The sequence below is a fragment of the Canis lupus genome, chromosome 3 (genome assembly GCF_048164855.1).
Source record: "Canis lupus baileyi chromosome 3, mCanLup2.hap1, whole genome shotgun sequence".
Lineage (NCBI taxonomy): Eukaryota > Metazoa > Chordata > Mammalia > Carnivora > Canidae > Canis > Canis lupus.
The window spans coordinates 49,469,570-49,485,876 of NC_132840.1; the positions used below are offsets into that span (position 1 = coordinate 49,469,570).

At 47.2% G+C, this 16,307-nt stretch overlaps 1 protein-coding gene across 3 annotated transcripts; it reads right to left on the reverse strand.

Annotated features, from left to right (window-relative positions):
* Positions 1-1,784: 1,784 nt before the first annotated feature.
* On the reverse strand, positions 1,785-16,292 carry CENPV (centromere protein V). 3 transcript variants are annotated; one of them, XM_072821009.1, is made up of 6 exons: positions 15,899-16,290; positions 13,394-13,492; positions 11,390-11,459; positions 3,294-3,408; positions 2,440-2,571; positions 1,785-2,185 (listed from the first exon to the last, which is right to left on the reverse strand). In XM_072821009.1, the coding sequence occupies exons 1-6, from the start codon at positions 16,273-16,275 to the stop codon at positions 2,061-2,063; spliced, it is 918 nt and encodes a 305-aa protein (XP_072677110.1). In that variant the 5' UTR covers positions 16,276-16,290; the 3' UTR covers positions 1,785-2,060. The 3 variants fall into 3 exon arrangements, with proteins under 3 accessions (XP_072677110.1, XP_072677111.1, XP_072677112.1); XM_072821010.1 differs by lacking the exon at positions 2,440-2,571; XM_072821011.1 differs by lacking the exons at positions 2,440-2,571; positions 3,294-3,408 and having other exon boundaries at positions 15,899-16,292.
* Positions 16,293-16,307: the final 15 nt, after the last annotated feature.

The window sequence follows — 16,307 nt, forward strand, 5'->3', positions numbered from 1 at the left end:
CATCTGCCTTTGGCTCAGATCATGATCCCAGGGTCCTGGATTCGAGTCTTGCATGGGGCTCCCTGCTCAGCTGGGAGTCTCCCTCTCCCTGCCCCACTCCCTGCTCGTTCCCTCTCTCTCTCAAATAAATAAACCTTTTAAAAAAATGAACTATATCCATACTGTGCAATTCTAAGTAACAGTCAATAATGAGGATATGTATTCTGATCTGAAAAGATCAAGATATCATCACAAATGCAAGCTGTAGAAAAGGCACAGGATGATGCTGCTTTTGTGAAAGGCACATAAAATTATGTGTTTTTATGCAATCTTGTAATAGGAAAGGTAAATCAGGTTCTTGTTTCCCCTGTATAATTTCTCACCAGCTCTTTCTGACCTCAAAGCAAACATGCCCTCAGCCGACTTGGAAGGCGTGGTGACCATGCTGGGGCCCAGTCCATCTATTTCCTCTCCCTTTTCCTGCAAAGAGTGTACCTTACAAGTCAGCTCATGATTAATCAGTCTCCCTAAACAAAGAGCAGGTATTTATTAAGCATGTGCCATTATGTACACACTCAGTGTCTGGTAGCGAAGGGAATGCCTAAGGAAAGTTGACCGGATTATAATAAGCAACAACGAGAAGCAAGGCAGGTGGAAGGACAGGGAAACCAGAGGAAAGACCCTGTTGAGCCAGGTGGGCCTCATCCTGTTCGAAGCTGTTTGGGGTCTCCCAGAGCCTGTACTCTGTAGGCCAAATTCCTAAGCTTCATATCCAAGACCGTCCATGGTCTGGCTTCCCACATATTTTTCTGATCTCTTCTATTACTTCCTCCCATCGGAGGCTCCAGTCCAGTCTGGCTTTACTCTGGGCCCCTACCTCTCTGTTCACACACTCACTTTTCCATCTGACCTTCCTAAATCTTGCTTCATTTAAAAAGACTCCTGGGGCACCTGGGTGGCTCAGTGGTTGAGCATCTGCCTTCGGCTTGGGTCATGATCCTGGGGTCCAGGGATCGAGTTCCGCATCAGGCTTCCCGTAGGAAACCGGCTTCTCCCTCCACCTCTCTCTGTGTCTCTGGTGAATGAATAAAATCTTTAAAAAAAAATAGTAAAATAAAATAATAAATAGAGACTCCCAAGTTGTTGTTTAACGGGTTTAGAGATTCAGTTTTGCAAGATAAAGAATTCTAGAAACTGGTTGCACAACAACATGAATGTACTTAACTCTGCTAATCCAGACACTTAGAGATGGTTGAGATGGTCAATTTTATTTTATTTAATTTTTTAATTTATTTATGATAGGCACACAGTGAGAGAGAGAGAGAGGCAGAGACACAGGCAGAGGGAGAAGCGGGCTCCATGCATCAGGAGCCCGACGTGGGATTCGATCCCAGGTCTCCAGGATCGCGCCCTGGGCCAAAGGCAGCCGCCAAACCGCTGCGCCACCCAGGGATCCCAAGATGGTCAATTTTATGTTACGGGTATTTGACCTGAATTAAAAAAAACAAAAAGGAATCAGAAGCTGATCTACCTTAAAACAAAACAGAAAAAAAAGACTCCAGCGAATAGTAGCCCTAACCAAACCCGTCTCTCCTCTGAAGTCCAAGATCTCTTAGCTTTACAGCTCACGTGGCTTCCGAGATCATTCACAATCTTCTGTGTTTGGTAACTATTCATGTGTCTTCTCTCTCCCCGCCAGTTGGGTTGCAAGCATTTTAACAGCGGTAAGTAAATACCTGCTACTAAATATCTGGCCTCAGAACCCAAATCGAAGTGCAGGGGGAATGATAAACCACAGTAACGGCTTTCATGTTAAAAATATTTATTCTTCTAAAAGATCACACAAAAGTTGAGAAGAGAAAGGATGTCGACTAACCTACATCAAAATCTGGGCTGAAAGGACAAAGAGCTGCCTAGATAAGTTGGTAGCTGAGCAAAATGCAGAGATGAGGGGGGCTGCTGGCCAACGGGCCCAGGGGTCTGGGGCAGCCACAGTCACAGGCACTGGGTGCGGTGGGGACAGCGCGATCCGGCTGCTGGCCCCAGTCGTTCCTCTGTCTCAGGAAGGGAGAAGCAGGAGCTCACTCCTTAGACATGTTCTTGATGGTCTTGTGCTCCTTCATGGCCTTTTCCCAATCGGTGCCATTGAACTCCTCAATGACCACGCTCCGCACGGTGCCCTCGTCAAGGCAGTGTGGGGCAATCCCTGGGGGAGGTGACACAGAGAAGAGAAGGGCCCAGGTATGAGTGACAGCAGGCACTGTGCCGGCTTGTGGGCAAACCCACACCTGCAGCAGCGACAGCGATCCGCCGTGAAAGCTTCCACAGCCACCGCAGCAGCGCCCTGGCTCGCTTGCCCCCCGGCGGGTAGGGGGTCAGGCTCTCTAAGCCAGGGATGCCAAGGCTGGAGAGCATCCAGTACCAAGCTGAGAGTACAAAGATTTGAGCCCAGAGGGGTACCTGGGTGCCTCAGCGGTTGAGCATCTGCCTTCGGCTCAGACCATGATCCCGGGGTCCAGGGATCGAGTCCCACATCAGGCTCCCGGCAGGGAGCCTGCTTCTCCCTCTGCCTGTGTCTCTGCTTCTCTCTCTCTGTCTCATGAATAAATAAATAAAATCTTTAAAAGGGGGGATGGGGAGGACAAAGGTGATGTCATGCCCTCCTTGCACCGTAAGGCACAAAACGGTCATAGTCACAGTGATGCCACCACAGCTCTGTAGGCTGCAAGAAACAAGACTCCTTGCTCGCCACTTTCCAATCAGTTCACACTACAGCTGGTGGCATCTGAACAACTGTCCTGGGGCTGTGTTCCCCGCTCAGACCCAGGGGGACTTGAGGAGGGGCTTGGGGGTTCTCACTGTTTATGTTCTAAACAAACTGAAGCTGGGTTTGTTTTTTTAACTGGATCTCTTTCAACCCATTTTCGATACTCTTGTCTGCTTCACTCCCTGAGCCATCCTTGGTGTGAAAACTCCCTCCCCTCCCCTCTCACCCCCACCCCAGGCTCATCTCCTCTCCTCCATACACCGGACAACAACAACGTCACCCCCAGCGACATGAGCCCCCAGCAACATGCGGCCCAGGCAGCGCCAGCAGATGAAGGCAGGATCTGGATGTTCAAGGATGAATAACCAGAGCCAGTCTCCTATCCCAGCATTTGAAAAGAGCTTTGCTGAAGAGCCCTGTTCTTCTAAGACCCATGTGAGAGGGGCCCGGCCAAGCAAGAGGCAAGCCCCATATGCCAGCACCCAGGCTATGATCAGCGTGTGTCCCTATATCCCCCGCGGCCGGGCAGCCCGTTCCCTTCACTTACCGAAGCCTCCAGGGTTTGAGCGGGGAGTGTAAAAGCTCTGAACGCCACATCTCTTACAGAAGGTGTGCTGGGCTTTGTGCGTGTTGAACGTGTATGTGGTTATGCTCTCGGCTCCCTAAGGGAGAACAGGTGAAATAGATGTTCTCCTTTTACAAAGAGAATTTTTTTGGGGGGGTCATCAAAAAAATTAATTCTTTTATAAGGCACAATGGGAGGGGAACGCCCTTTTGCAGGGGTCTCAGGATTATGAGGACACGTCCAATCTCACAAAGAGATACAGGCATCTCGAGGACAGGGACCCGCCTACGCTGCCCAGAGACGTGTCAGTCCGGAGCACGGCGGCTCACGGCTTCTCTTGGTCAAGTGCACACAAGTGCCTCAAGCTTTCCCAGCTCCGCGGCAAGACAGCACATCCTGTCCATGTCAGGGAATGAAAATGAAAATTTTCACTCAGCCTCAAAGGGGTGACGGCTCATCCTAGGGACTGGCTCCCCATGTTCCCGGCCAGCTCTGCTCATGATGGAAAAACAAGGGTTGACTGTACTTGAATTCACATACAAAGGACCAACTAGGAAAAGAATATTTTCCAGACATCATGGGCAAAGGGCTCATTTCCATTAGAGAAATACAAACATACTACACATAATACAAACGGGAAATGGGGCAAAAGGACAGAGAGAAAGGAAAACAAATATCTCTTTCACCTAAGAAATGATACACACATTCAGACACGGCAATGAGGTATTTTTTTTTTCACCATCAGGTGAGCACAAATAAGAGTCGGGTTAACTTGGTACTGAGATGTGGACAAACGTGTATGCTCTCAAATACCAGTCTCAGGAATACAAATTGGCAAAATCTGCCAACATCTATCAAAATTTTAAAATGTATGCATCTTTTAACACAGTAATTCCATCTCTGGAAATTTATCCTACAATCAAAATTCCATATGCATTGAATGACATGTATAATAGACGTTCTAGCACTGGTTAAAACAAGGCTGGGGCAGCCCCAGTGGCCCAGCGGTTTAGTGCCGCCTTCAGCCTGGGGTGTGATCCTGGGGACCCAGGATCGAGTTCCATGTCAGCTCCCTGCATGGAGCCTGCTTCTTCCTCTGCCTGTGTCTCTGTCTCTCTCTCTGTGTCTGTCATGAATAAATAAATAAAATCTTAAAAAAAAAAAAAGTCTAAAGATTGGAAAAACTGAGAACACCCGTCAAGAGAAGACGGGACAAAGCAATGATGGACACTCATGAAATTGGGACACTGAAAATTTAAAAAGAACTAGACAGGCTTGCCTGGGTGGCTCAGTTGGTTAGGTATCTGCCTTCAGCTCAGGTCATGATCCCAGGGTCCTGGAATGGAGCCCCACATCCCTGCTCAGCAGGGAGCCTGCTTCTCCCTCTCCTCTGCGCCACCCCCTGCTTGTGCTCTCTTTTTGTCAAATAAATAAATTAAATTTTAAAAGGAAAATGAATGAGCCAGTTCTACTTCCAAATACTAATACAAACAATCTCCGAGGTTAAACATTAAGTGAAAAAGTAAGGCATAAAATAATTTGTGAGGCACCTGTGTGGCTCAGTGGTTGAACATCTGCCTTCGGCTCAGGGCAAGGTCCCAGGGTCCTGGGATCGAGTTCCACATTAGGCTCCCCTAGGGAGCCCCTGCTTCTCCTGCCTGTCTCTGCCTCTCTATCTGTGTCTCTCATGAATAAATTTTTTATTTATTTTATTATTTATTTTTAAAAGATTTTATTTATTTATTCATGTGAGACACAGAGAGATTGAGAGGCAGAGACACAGGCAGAGGGAGAAGCAGGCTCCATGCAGGGAGCCCCATGCAGGACTCGATCCCGGACTCCAGGATCACATGCTGGGCCAAAGGCAGGAGCCAAACTGCTGAGCCTTGCAGGTGTCCCTCTGACTAATAAAATTTTTTTTTAAATCTTAAAAAATATGGGGTGCCTGGGTGGCTCACTTGGTGAACGTCTGCCTTCGGCTTGGGTCATGATCTCAGGGTCCTGGGATCAAGCCCCATATTGGGCTCCCTGCTCAGCGGGGAGCCTGCTTCTCCTCTTCCTCTACCCCTCCCTCCTGCTTGTGCTCTCTCTGTCTCTTTCTGTCAAATAAATAAAATCTTTATTAAAAAAAAGTCTTAAACTTAAAAAAGAATAATTATTTGTGTAGTATATTATTATTTCTATTTATTTTTCACCATTTTTAGTTTTTAAAAAAGGATGTACCCTGGTATGTGCATATATAAATATGTATATGTTTCTTTACATATATATTTATAAAGAAATATCCAAGAAGCAGTGGTTTCCAACAAGTGAAATTGTGTGGCTGAAGGGTCACGGGTGAAGGTTCTTCCCAGAGCTGGATGTTTTCATTCTTTCCCCCACCTACCACCCACCACCGTGGGAGAGAAAGGCCCCCAGAGCTCTGTGCCTCATGTAAAAATAGTTCTGAGGGGCCTCATCTCACATCACAGCCTCTACACAGAGAAGCAGCAAAGAACAACTGCCGGTGGTCCTAAAGCATCCAAAGTTTTCTGATCAGATACTTTCCCCCATGAAATGAGGAGGAGCAGCGAGGAGGGAGGGGTTGCTCCATCCCCTACTCTACCTTGGGCATTACTGGAAGTCACTCGGGGACATCCAGATCCCTGTTCCCATGTTATTCTGTGCACCCGCCCACTTCCCACCAGAACTCATGCCCTGTCACAGTCACACTGCCATGTACTCAGCCTTTTTGGTGACTGTTTTCTTGGCCAATCAGAAACCACCAACACGGGAGGGATCCCTGGGTGGCGCAGCGGTTTGGCGCCTGCCTTTGGCCCAGGGCGCGATCCTGGAGACCCGGGATCGAATCCCACGTCGGGCTCCCGGTGCATGGAGCCTGCTTCTCCCTCTGCCTGTCTCTGCGCCTCTCTCTCTCTCTCTCTGTGACTATCATAAATAAATAAAATAAAAAAATAAAATAAACCACCAACACCACCATGTTGGCCAATCTAACGGTCACTTTTCTTGACCATTAGATTCTTAACCCGACCTCTCAGGACCAGTCCTTCCTTTTTGAAACAAGGGTCTCTGAGGAGACCACCCTCGAACAATTTTCCTCCTCCCCCACTGGCCATCCTTCTCAGGCCCCTCTGGTCAGCTCTGACCTCGGCCTCTCCCTTCACTGGCTACATCAGCAGCAGCTGCCGCACCCAGTCTCCCGGCCATAAACACCAATACGCAGCTCTGCTTGCTCTCGACGCCAGACTTACACATCCAGCAGCCCACTTTCTATCTTATCTCTGCAAAGGTTCACGACGTCTTCAGCTTTTCCAAAAAGAACCCCTGATGCCAGCAGTGCTCCACACCTGCTTCTCCCCCTGGATCTGGTATCCCCATCACTGAGCTGCTCAGGCCCCACATTGTAGTGGCAACTCTTCTGCCTCTCTTTTCCTCCTCTTCACATCCATCCTTTACAGGATTCCGCTCACCCTTCCTCTGAAACTGGGGTTCTCACAGTATGGCCCCAGGACCAGCAGCAACGCCTTGTAAGAAATGTCAATCCTGGGGTCCCCCTCCTAGATCTAGAGAATCAGGAGTGGGGCCCAGCAATTCCCCTTAACTTGCCCTCCAGTGGTCACGTGCACACTGAATCACGAGAGCCACTGCTCCAAAATAAATCTCAAATATCTGTTTTCTTTCCATCTCCATGACCACTGCCCTAATCCAAGCTCCCATCACCTCTCACCTAGCCACCCCAGCCACCTCCTGGCCACCTCCCTGTCTCACACCTACCTCCCCACAAGCCATTCCCCACAGAGCAGCCAAAGTGAACTTTTAAAACATTGAAGGAGGGGCGCCTGGGTGGTTCAGTCGGTTGAGCATCTGCCTTCGGCACAGATCACAATCCTGGAGTCCCGGGATCGAGTCTCACATCGGGCTCCCTGCATGGAGCCTGCTTCTTTCTCGCCTAAGTCTCTGTGTCTCTCATGAATAAATAAATAAAATCTTTAAAAAAAAAAAAAAAAGAGAGAGAGAGAGAGAGAAAAGAAAAAAAGAAAAAGTTTTGCACTTAATTTAAAAAAACAGGGGCGCCTGGATGGCTCAGCCAGTTAAGCATCTGACTCTTGATCTTAGCTCAGGTCTTAATCTCAGGATTATGAGTTTAAGCCCAGAGCTGGGCTCTGTGTTGGGTGTGGAGTCTACTTAAAAAATAGGGGGCGCCTAAGTGGCTCAGTTGGTTAAGCATCTGCCTTTGGCTCAGGTCACGATCTCAGGGTCCTGAGGTCAAGCCCTGCATCGGGGTTCCTGCTAGGTGGGGTGTCTGCTTTTCCCTCTGCCTACTGCCCCCCCGTTTGTTTTTTTCTCTCTCTCTGTCAAATAAGTAAAATCTTTTTTTTTTCTTAAGAATTTATTTATTCTTTAAGAGACATAGGAAGAGGGAGGAGAAGCAGGCTCCATGCAGAGAGCCTGATGTGGGACTCGATCCCAGGAACTCTGGGATCACGCCCTGAACCAAAAGCAGACACTCAACCACTCAGTCACCCAGGCATCCCCAAATAAATAAAATCTTAAAAACAGAAAAACACAAAAATCAACACAACATAAAAATAGCTCCTACAACAGGCTGGGGCCGAGTATGGTACTCTAGGGCACCAAGAAAATGCATTCATAAGCAGGCCCAAGGAGGGAAAAAAAAAAAAGAAGAAAAAAAATACCAACTCTGAGACCCAAGAGCTTATGGCTATACCTGGTGGCATCTTTAGGAACCATCTCACGGGTGCTCAGGGGCAAGCGGAACTGGGGCCACAGCCTCTAGCATGTTTCCGAGGAGAGCACACGGGCATTTTCTGGGTTTACAGGGAAGACAGGGAGAAGTGTGCTGCCCAAGTGTCCCCCTCATCCACCAGGCGCCCACACGAGGGATCAAGGGGCAGACAAAGAAAAGGAGACAAGATGGCCCAAAGTGTCTGGGATTAAAGCTCACTCGTTAGGAAAGACCAGGACTCATGCATTCATTTACTCAGTCCATTGTTCCTTCCAGACGCTGAGTGCTGTGCTCGCTTCGGCAGCACATACACCAGACGCTGAGTGCCTATTCATTGCCAAGTCTGCGAGGCCAGGAGCTTGTCAGATATGACAAAAGATGGCACTTGGAGATCCCAACAATTTAATAAAGGAGATAGACGTGGAAACACACCAGTACACAAGGACACAGCGAAGTGTGTCTGACCACAGTGGGGGTAAGGGGAACCAAGGATGGAATTAAAGCCCCAGCCGACCCCATATTAGAGACAGTGTCCCTAAAGCCTTTCCTAAGAAGCTTACATTCTTTGACCAGAGATTTTATTTCTAAAAGAACTGATCCGAAAGAAATAACTTCTAAATTGCTAAAGATTTATACACAGGGAGGTTCACCACAGTGTTGTTTATAATTGGGGGAAAAATGGTACACGACCTAGAAGTTTAAATATAGGAAACTGCTTATTGTACATTCATATAACAAAATATGCTGCAAATATAGGAATAACAGTATAAATAAATTAGGAAATGATTGAGGGAGAGGAAGAGATTCAGGGACTGAGGAACAAGGGAGGGAAGACTCACTTTTGTACCTTTCAAAATCTGTACCAAGCACAAAAAAATTTCCCCGAAATAATAAAGTTAAAATCAGCAAGACCTATCAATATGCTGCCTACAAGAGACTCCCTTCAGACCTAAAGACACCTGTAGACAGAAGGTAAAGAGATGGAAAAACAATGACCAGGCAAAATGGAGGCAAAAAGAAAGTGGGCAGAGACATACTGAACATCAGACCAAATAGACTTGAACACAAAGACTGTAACAAGAGACAGAGAAGGACACTACAAATGACAAAGGGAACAATCCAACAAGAGGATGTAACAGTTGTAAATATCTATGCACCCAACATAGGAGCACCTAAATCCATAAAGCAAATAAAGAAATTGACATAAAGAAATTGACAATAACACAATACTAGGAGGGGGGTTTAACACCCACTAGATCATCACCCAGACAGAAAATCAACAAGGGAACAGTGACTTTGAAACATAATTTGAGTATATGGGAGTGAGTTTACTTCTGGGCCTTTATTCTTTTCTATGGATCTACATCTCTATCTGACCATGTTAACATAGCCTTGATGACTGTCTATAGGAGGAGCTTTCATACCAAGTGAAGTTAGCTTCTTCTACTTTATTGTTCTCTGTGGTGACTGTTTTAGCTATTTTAGGGCCTGTGTATTTCCATACACATTTTAGAGTAATCTTGGGATACCTGGGTGGCTCAGTCAGTTAAGTACCTAACTCTTGGTTTTGGCTCAGGTCATGATCTTGGGGTTGTGGGATCAAGCCCCACGTTGGGCTCCAAGCTCAGCACAGAGTCTGCTTGAGATTCTTTCTCCCTCTCTCTCGGCCCCTTCCCTACTCATGCTCTCTTTCTCTCAAATAAATAAATAAATCTTTCTAAAAAATTTACAGTAATCTTGTATATGTCTGCAAAAGCCTTCTTGGGATTTTGATAGAAACTGCATTAAACCTATAGACAGTTTGGAGAGGATGAACACCAATACTATGCTGAGGTTTCCAATCAACAGACACATGATTTCTACCCATGAAGTTCTTCTTTAGTAACTTCATCAGCTTTCTGTAATATTCAGTACACAGATCAGGGACATGTTTTGTTAACTGAACACCCAACTAATTTTCTTTGCATTACTTGAAATGGCATGATGTTTTTGAAGTTTTTTTTTTAATTTTTTTTTAATTTATTTATGATAGTCACACACACAGAGAGAGAGAGGCAGAGACACAGGCAGAGGGAGAAGCAGGCTCCATGCACCGGGAGCCCGACGGGGGATTCGATCCCGGGTCTCCAGGATCGCGCCCTGGGCCAAAGGCAGCCGCCAAACCGCTGCAACACCCAGGGATCCCTGGCATGATGTTTTTAATTTCAGTTTCTTGGTGTTCATTCTTAGTATTTTTAAAATTGGGATGTAATTCACATGCCATAAAATTCACCATTTTAATGTGTATTGCTGCATTATTTACAACAGTCAAAACATGGAAACAACCTAAGTGTCCCCGGATGAGTGAATGGATAAAGAAGATGTGATACAAACACACACCACACACACACTTACAAACACACATAGGAACACTATTCAACCATTAAAAAGAATGAAATCTTGCTATTTGTGACAACATGGGAATTATACTAATTGAAACAAGTCAGAGAAAGACAAATACTATATAATTCTACTTACACACAGAATTTTATAAACTAAACAAAAAACCAAGCTTAGAGAACAGACTGCTGTTTTCCAGGGACAGGGGTAGGCAGGCAAAATGGGTGAAAGAGGTAAAAAAAATGGGCATGCAAAAGTAATAGACAGCATGGTGACTACAGCTAATAACACAGTTGTTACGTATTTGAAAGCTGCTAAGAGAATAAACCTTGAAAGTCCTCATCACAAGAAAACAAAATTATTTTGTGATTACATATGATGTCAGATGTTAACTAGACCTAATTGTGCTGGTTACTTTGCAATATATACAAATACTAAATCATTCTGATGTATCCCTAAGACTAATAATGTTATATGTAAGCTGTACCACAATAAAATTTTTAATTCACCATTAAAAAAAATCTGTTTAAGTCATATGTTCTTCTTCATTGGGAAATGATAAAAGTCAGTTACAAAACAGAAAAAGGTAAAATCTTACTTTCATAACGATATATACAGTGTTGTCATTATTATTATTTAGATGTATTTACAGTGGAAAATAACATACAAGGATATCCACCCAAATAGGGCAGTGGTTATCCTTGGTTGATAGGATTTGGGTGGTCGCATTTATTTTTTATTCTATTTTTAATGTTTCCACAGTAATATCAAATGGGCATCCAAAATATAAATAGAAAAAATAACAGAACATTCTAGAAATACGCATGAAACCCAGGTTGATGAGGAAAATTCAAACCCCCTGTAGAGGTCCCGCTGTGCTCCCTGCCGTATGGCACCCCCCATGGCACATGCTGTAAGCCAGGGGCTCCCCTGGCCTGCTCTGAGCACTGACCTTCAGGAGCTTGAAGCGAGAAGCCGGGACAATGAAGTGTCTATTCTGCTTCTTCTTACAAATGCTGCAGCTACAAAAAGAGGAATTCCCAGGTTGAGAACAAGGACCTGTGCCTTCTGAGGGCCCAATGGGACCCAATCCAATAAATCCTGAGAGCCAGATGACCCCACAGGTGAAGCCTCTTTCAGTGTTATTCAGGGAAAGGGGGGAGCCCAGGCATATGGACAGACCAGCTGGGGCCTCTGCTCAGCAGTCAAAGCCACGCACCCCTCGGAAAACCAGGATGTCGCCACCACGTTCCTACTGCTCACTCCCCAGTTTATTACAGTGAAGGAACTCATTGGATTCTAGAGATACTTATAAAACAAACATCCTGCTGAGCTACGATCTTATGCCTCCGGGATACACCAAAAATGGACAAGGAAGCCTCCGTTTCCCGCTTTCCTCATCTGTACATCATGGAACGCCTAGCTCCAAGTCAAATGGGCCCTCAGAATTATCACCTTCGGAATTCAACCTAAATGCCCTTTACTGGGGTGCCTGGGTGGCTCAGTCGGTTGGGCAGCTGCCTTCGGCTCAAGTCATAATTGGTCACAATCGTGGGGGTGGGATTGAATCCTGCTTCTGGCTCCCTGCTCAGCAGAGAGCCTGCTTCTCTCTTTCTCTTACCCTCTGCCTCTCCGACTGCTTGTGCTCCAGCTCTCTCCCTTTCTCAAAAAAATAAATAAAATCATAAAAAAATAATCAATCAATCTCCTTAGTCTACATTTACAAAAATTTCTACTTTCCCACAGAACTCTCTAACAAGCTGTTCCACGGGGCTTCTTCTGCAATCTTTTTTTTTTTTTTTACAGATTTTTTTTTAAATTTTTATTTATTTATGATAGTCACACACACAGAGAGAGAGAGAGAGGCAGAGACATAGGCAGAGGGAGAAGCAGGCTCCATGCACCGGGAGCCCAATGTGGGATTCGATCCCGAGTCTCCAGGATTGCTCCCTGGGCCAAAGGCAGGCGCTAAACCGCTGCGCCACCCAGGGATCCCCTTCTTCTGCAATCTTTAAGTCAGTTCTCCATTTGAGTAATTCCAGGGTATTTATTTATTACTCGTGTGTACTTCAGGTACCACACCATCTAGGGGCAAAAAGGCCTGGATCATGTTGAACAATTAGAAGCTAACTATTGGTTCAGCAATCAGTGTCCTTGTTCTGTCACAAGGGAAGCTGCTAGAAAGCAGGCCCTCCACAGATCCCGGAAGAACCATCTGCCTCATCTAGAACAGAGCCAGAGGGCCTGGAATGTGGCAAGCTTCCGGGTGCGCACACCCTTATTCACTTCCCCTCCCAGTGGACTCCAGTGAAGACTCTGCCCAGCCAAGGCTTTCCATTCAGTGCCCGCCTGACCTAATCTCAGGCTCTAACCAGTCCCTGTCCATCTAGCAACAGGACAGTCAGTCTGAGGGGTGATGCTGAACGGCAGGGGCTGGAGCACTCTGCTGTGTCAACCGGGGCTACGCTGTAGGAGCTTGCTCGCTCTCTCTCTCTCATACACACACATGCACACACACACAGAGCAGGCCCAGTTATTTTTAGTACCCCCCCCCATATTTTTAAAATTTTATTATTGAAAACATCTAGGCACATACGAAAGGGGAAAAAGAACAATGAACCCTCTGTACCCATCACCTGACGCCAGCAATGATCAGCTCACGGCCGATGCTGCCTCACCAGGACCCTGACTCCCCAGATGATGCCGAGATGCTGTGTTTTAATTTTTTTTTTTTTATTATTTATTTATGATAGTCACACAGAGAGAGAGAGAGAGAGAGGCAGAGACACAGGCAGAGGGAGAAGCAGGCTCCATGCACTGGGAGCCCGACGTGGGATTCGATCCCGGGTCTCCAGGATCGCGCCCTGGGCCAAAGGCAGGCGCCAAACCGCTGCGCCACCCAGGGATCCCAGATGCTGTGTTTTAACTCTTACTCTTGGGGAGAGAAAACACTCACTTGCAGTCAAAGATGTGCAAGTCGGCTGAGGCCCAAACTTCAAAGCGAACCGCTCCACAGTGGCATCCTCCCGTATGCTTCACCAGGCCCTGGTATTCACTAAATGAAACAAGAAAACATCAGAAAGATAAGGATTTCTGAACAGTTGGGCCAGACCTCAGCACACAGCTCATGCCTTTTCTCCCTCTCGTTGTTGCTAGAAGAAGGAAGCAAGATGGGACGAAAGTCTCCCCTACATGACTGCCCCAGGTATTTCTGTTTTGGAGGCCAGAGTAGCAATTTTATAAAAAAAAAAAAAAAAAAAAAAAAAAAACAACGAATTCAGTGTCTTCTTTTCTATGACCTCTCACTTCTATTTCTTATATCCTCGTAAGTTGTAAAGTAAAACATTGCCGAAAATAGAGAAAATAGGAGTTGGGTAGAGGATCCTGATCCCGCTGTTCATTTTTATTTACATGCTACTTACTAAGATTTTTTTTTTTTTTTTTTTTTTTGTGAGCTAGGCACCAGGGAGAGCAATAAACAAGATACAGCAGATAAGCTTCTGCAGCCATCCAACAAATTACCCAAACAATATTTAAGGGACTGTGATAAAGGCAGTGCGGGATGCTATGAAAAATAAGAGGAGAGGAACTGAGTCTGTTGTTTGGAAAAACCTTCTTCTGAGAAAAGCTCTTGGAGTTTTGGTATATTCCCCTCCGGTATGTTTGCATATCCAGGACTCTTTACAGAGCTATCCATACACATTACATACTATCTTAATCCTTTTAAAACGTATATAAGCCAGGCTCTTAGTTGAGCATTATTCAGTTTGAAAAATATCAAATTGCACTCCAACAGGGCTAAACGCTTCTCAGTAAAGACAAAACATTTCACTGTACCTGCTCAAGCAACGATTACAGGAAAAATAGCCTATGGCAGTTTTAAATCAGCATTTTTTTATTATTAAGGCTGAATGCTTTTCCATGTTTCTTTACAAGTTGAATCAGTTAACTTGATGTATCTGAAATCTTTTCTGCACACACAAATAATGCTCATTGTAAAAAAATTAGAACATTACAACATGTGATAATATTAAAAAGCAAAGTCTCCTATAATCTTAACAGCTGGAGGGATCCACAGTTAACCATTTGCTATATATTCCTCCGGACTTCTTTATATACAATAATATTTTAACAAAAACAGTGCAGAGTTACACATTCTTTTTGCATATAAGTTAATTCAGTGCGTTTGGGTTATGTAAATAAGTGTATGTACTCACGCCAATCTGAAAGGTTAAAAAAAAAAAAAACTTGTCTTTCAGCAACATTTAAAAATCCTTTTCTTGACCAGTTATCAAGTTTGTTTTAAAGGAAAAGTTTACTTCGAATTTGAGTGTCACATTTCTGAGAATCTTTATATCCTCTACACTTAGCAACTTGTGGCAATAGAACAGGGGCTCAACAATGTCTAATGATGAATATATATTAAAAAAAAAATGTTCAGCCCATGATCCACGATGATAAACCAGAAAGTGAAGCACACAGGAAACCAAGTATTTCATCTCTGAGAAGACCGGTCCTAAGAGAATTTCTTCTGGATTAAGGACAAAAGAACATTTTCGGCCAAGAAAGAAGAAAAGAAAGGAGTAACTGTCGGGTTGTTATGCAATTGTCAGGTTATCCTTGTTGTTGTTGTTGTTTCCCGTGGTGTTGACTGCTCTTTGTAATTCACCAAATAATGGACGCGGAGATGGGTTACTGGGGTACTAAGACCTCTCTCCGGGGCGCGACGGTTCCACAGGGCAGGCGTCGGATGCTATATTACATTTGGAAAAAAACAAGGCAGCCCCGGTCAGAGGTAATAGCTCATCTGGAACCTCACGGACACTCTGAAATCCTCCCCTGGAGGTTCTCGTCCTGCAGGAGCGACGCTGGGGGAGCGCGAAGCAGAGCGGGCCCCCCGGGAGCATCAGTCGGCGGAGAACCCAGGCCCCCGCGCCCCGCGCCTCCCCCCGGTACCCGCCGCGGCCCTCAGGACCCAGCGTCTCTGTGCGCGCGCTTCTGCCCGGGGTCGATCCCGCTCCGCTCCCTCCCGGGGAGCGCCTGGAACAATAACGGGATCTCGCCTCCCGGCGGCTGCAAAACTATTCGCCTTTTCTCCCCTCCCTCTCCCGCCGCCACCTCCCCCTCCCACCCACTCTCCAAAAACACGTGCGCAAATATGAAAAAGCGAGTCAGGTGGGAGCAAAGTCGTGGGGTTGATCTTCTTCTCCCCGGGAAGGGTCCCCGCGGCCTTGGCGCGCCAACAGCACAGAGAGCGTCCCGAGCACCATGGCTGTGCCCGGGAGAGACCCTTTGTGTCCCGGGACACGCTCCGGGGGCGCAGCGCCCCGTCCGAGCAGGGGCGCGCCCGGCGCTAACCCGCTAACCGGGCGACGCGGAACAGCGGCCCCGGCCGACAGGCGCTCCCGCCCCGAGGGGTCCGCGTGGCGCCGGCCGCCGCGCCCGGCCCCGCCGCACTCACAAGGTGTCCAGCAGCAGCTTGGCGGCGCCCTCGAAGGTGAGCCTCTGCCGCTTCTGGAACGTCTCCCAGCGCTCCCGCTGGTCGCCCAGGTCGGGCAGCGAGGCCGCCGGGCTGGCGGAGGTCGGCAGCGGGAGCAGCGGCAGCTCCGGCGGCGCCTGCCCGGGGCCCGCCTCCTGGGCCCGCGGCGACGACTGCTTCGGCCGCGGCTTCGCCGACGGCTGCCTCGCCGCCGCCCCGCTCTCGCCCCCGGCCTGGCTCGCCGAGCGCCGGGCGCGGCTGGCGCCGGGGGCCGGGGGCGCGGCCGGGGGCGTCCCGGAGGCTCGGGACCGAGTCTGCCCGCGTGCCTTGGCGGCCGAGTAGCTCCTGGTCCGCTGCATGGCTCCCGCAGCCGGGCGCGCAGGCCTCGCCG

Bases quoted from the DNA above. Each gene is read 5' to 3' on its own strand.
- CENPV (XM_072821009.1), bottom strand. From the start codon at position 16,275: ATGCAGCGGACCAGGAGCTACTCGGCCGCCAAGGCACGCGGGCAGACT. The intron at 11,460-13,393 runs GTGAGTGTTTTC...CTCTTTTTGTAG, and splicing joins TTGCACATCTTTGACTGCAA to CTGCAGCATTTGTAAGAAGA. The intron at 3,409-11,389 runs GTCAGTGCTCAG...GTTCTCCCTTAG, and splicing joins CTCGCTTCAAGCTCCTGAAG to GGAGCCGAGAGCATAACCAC.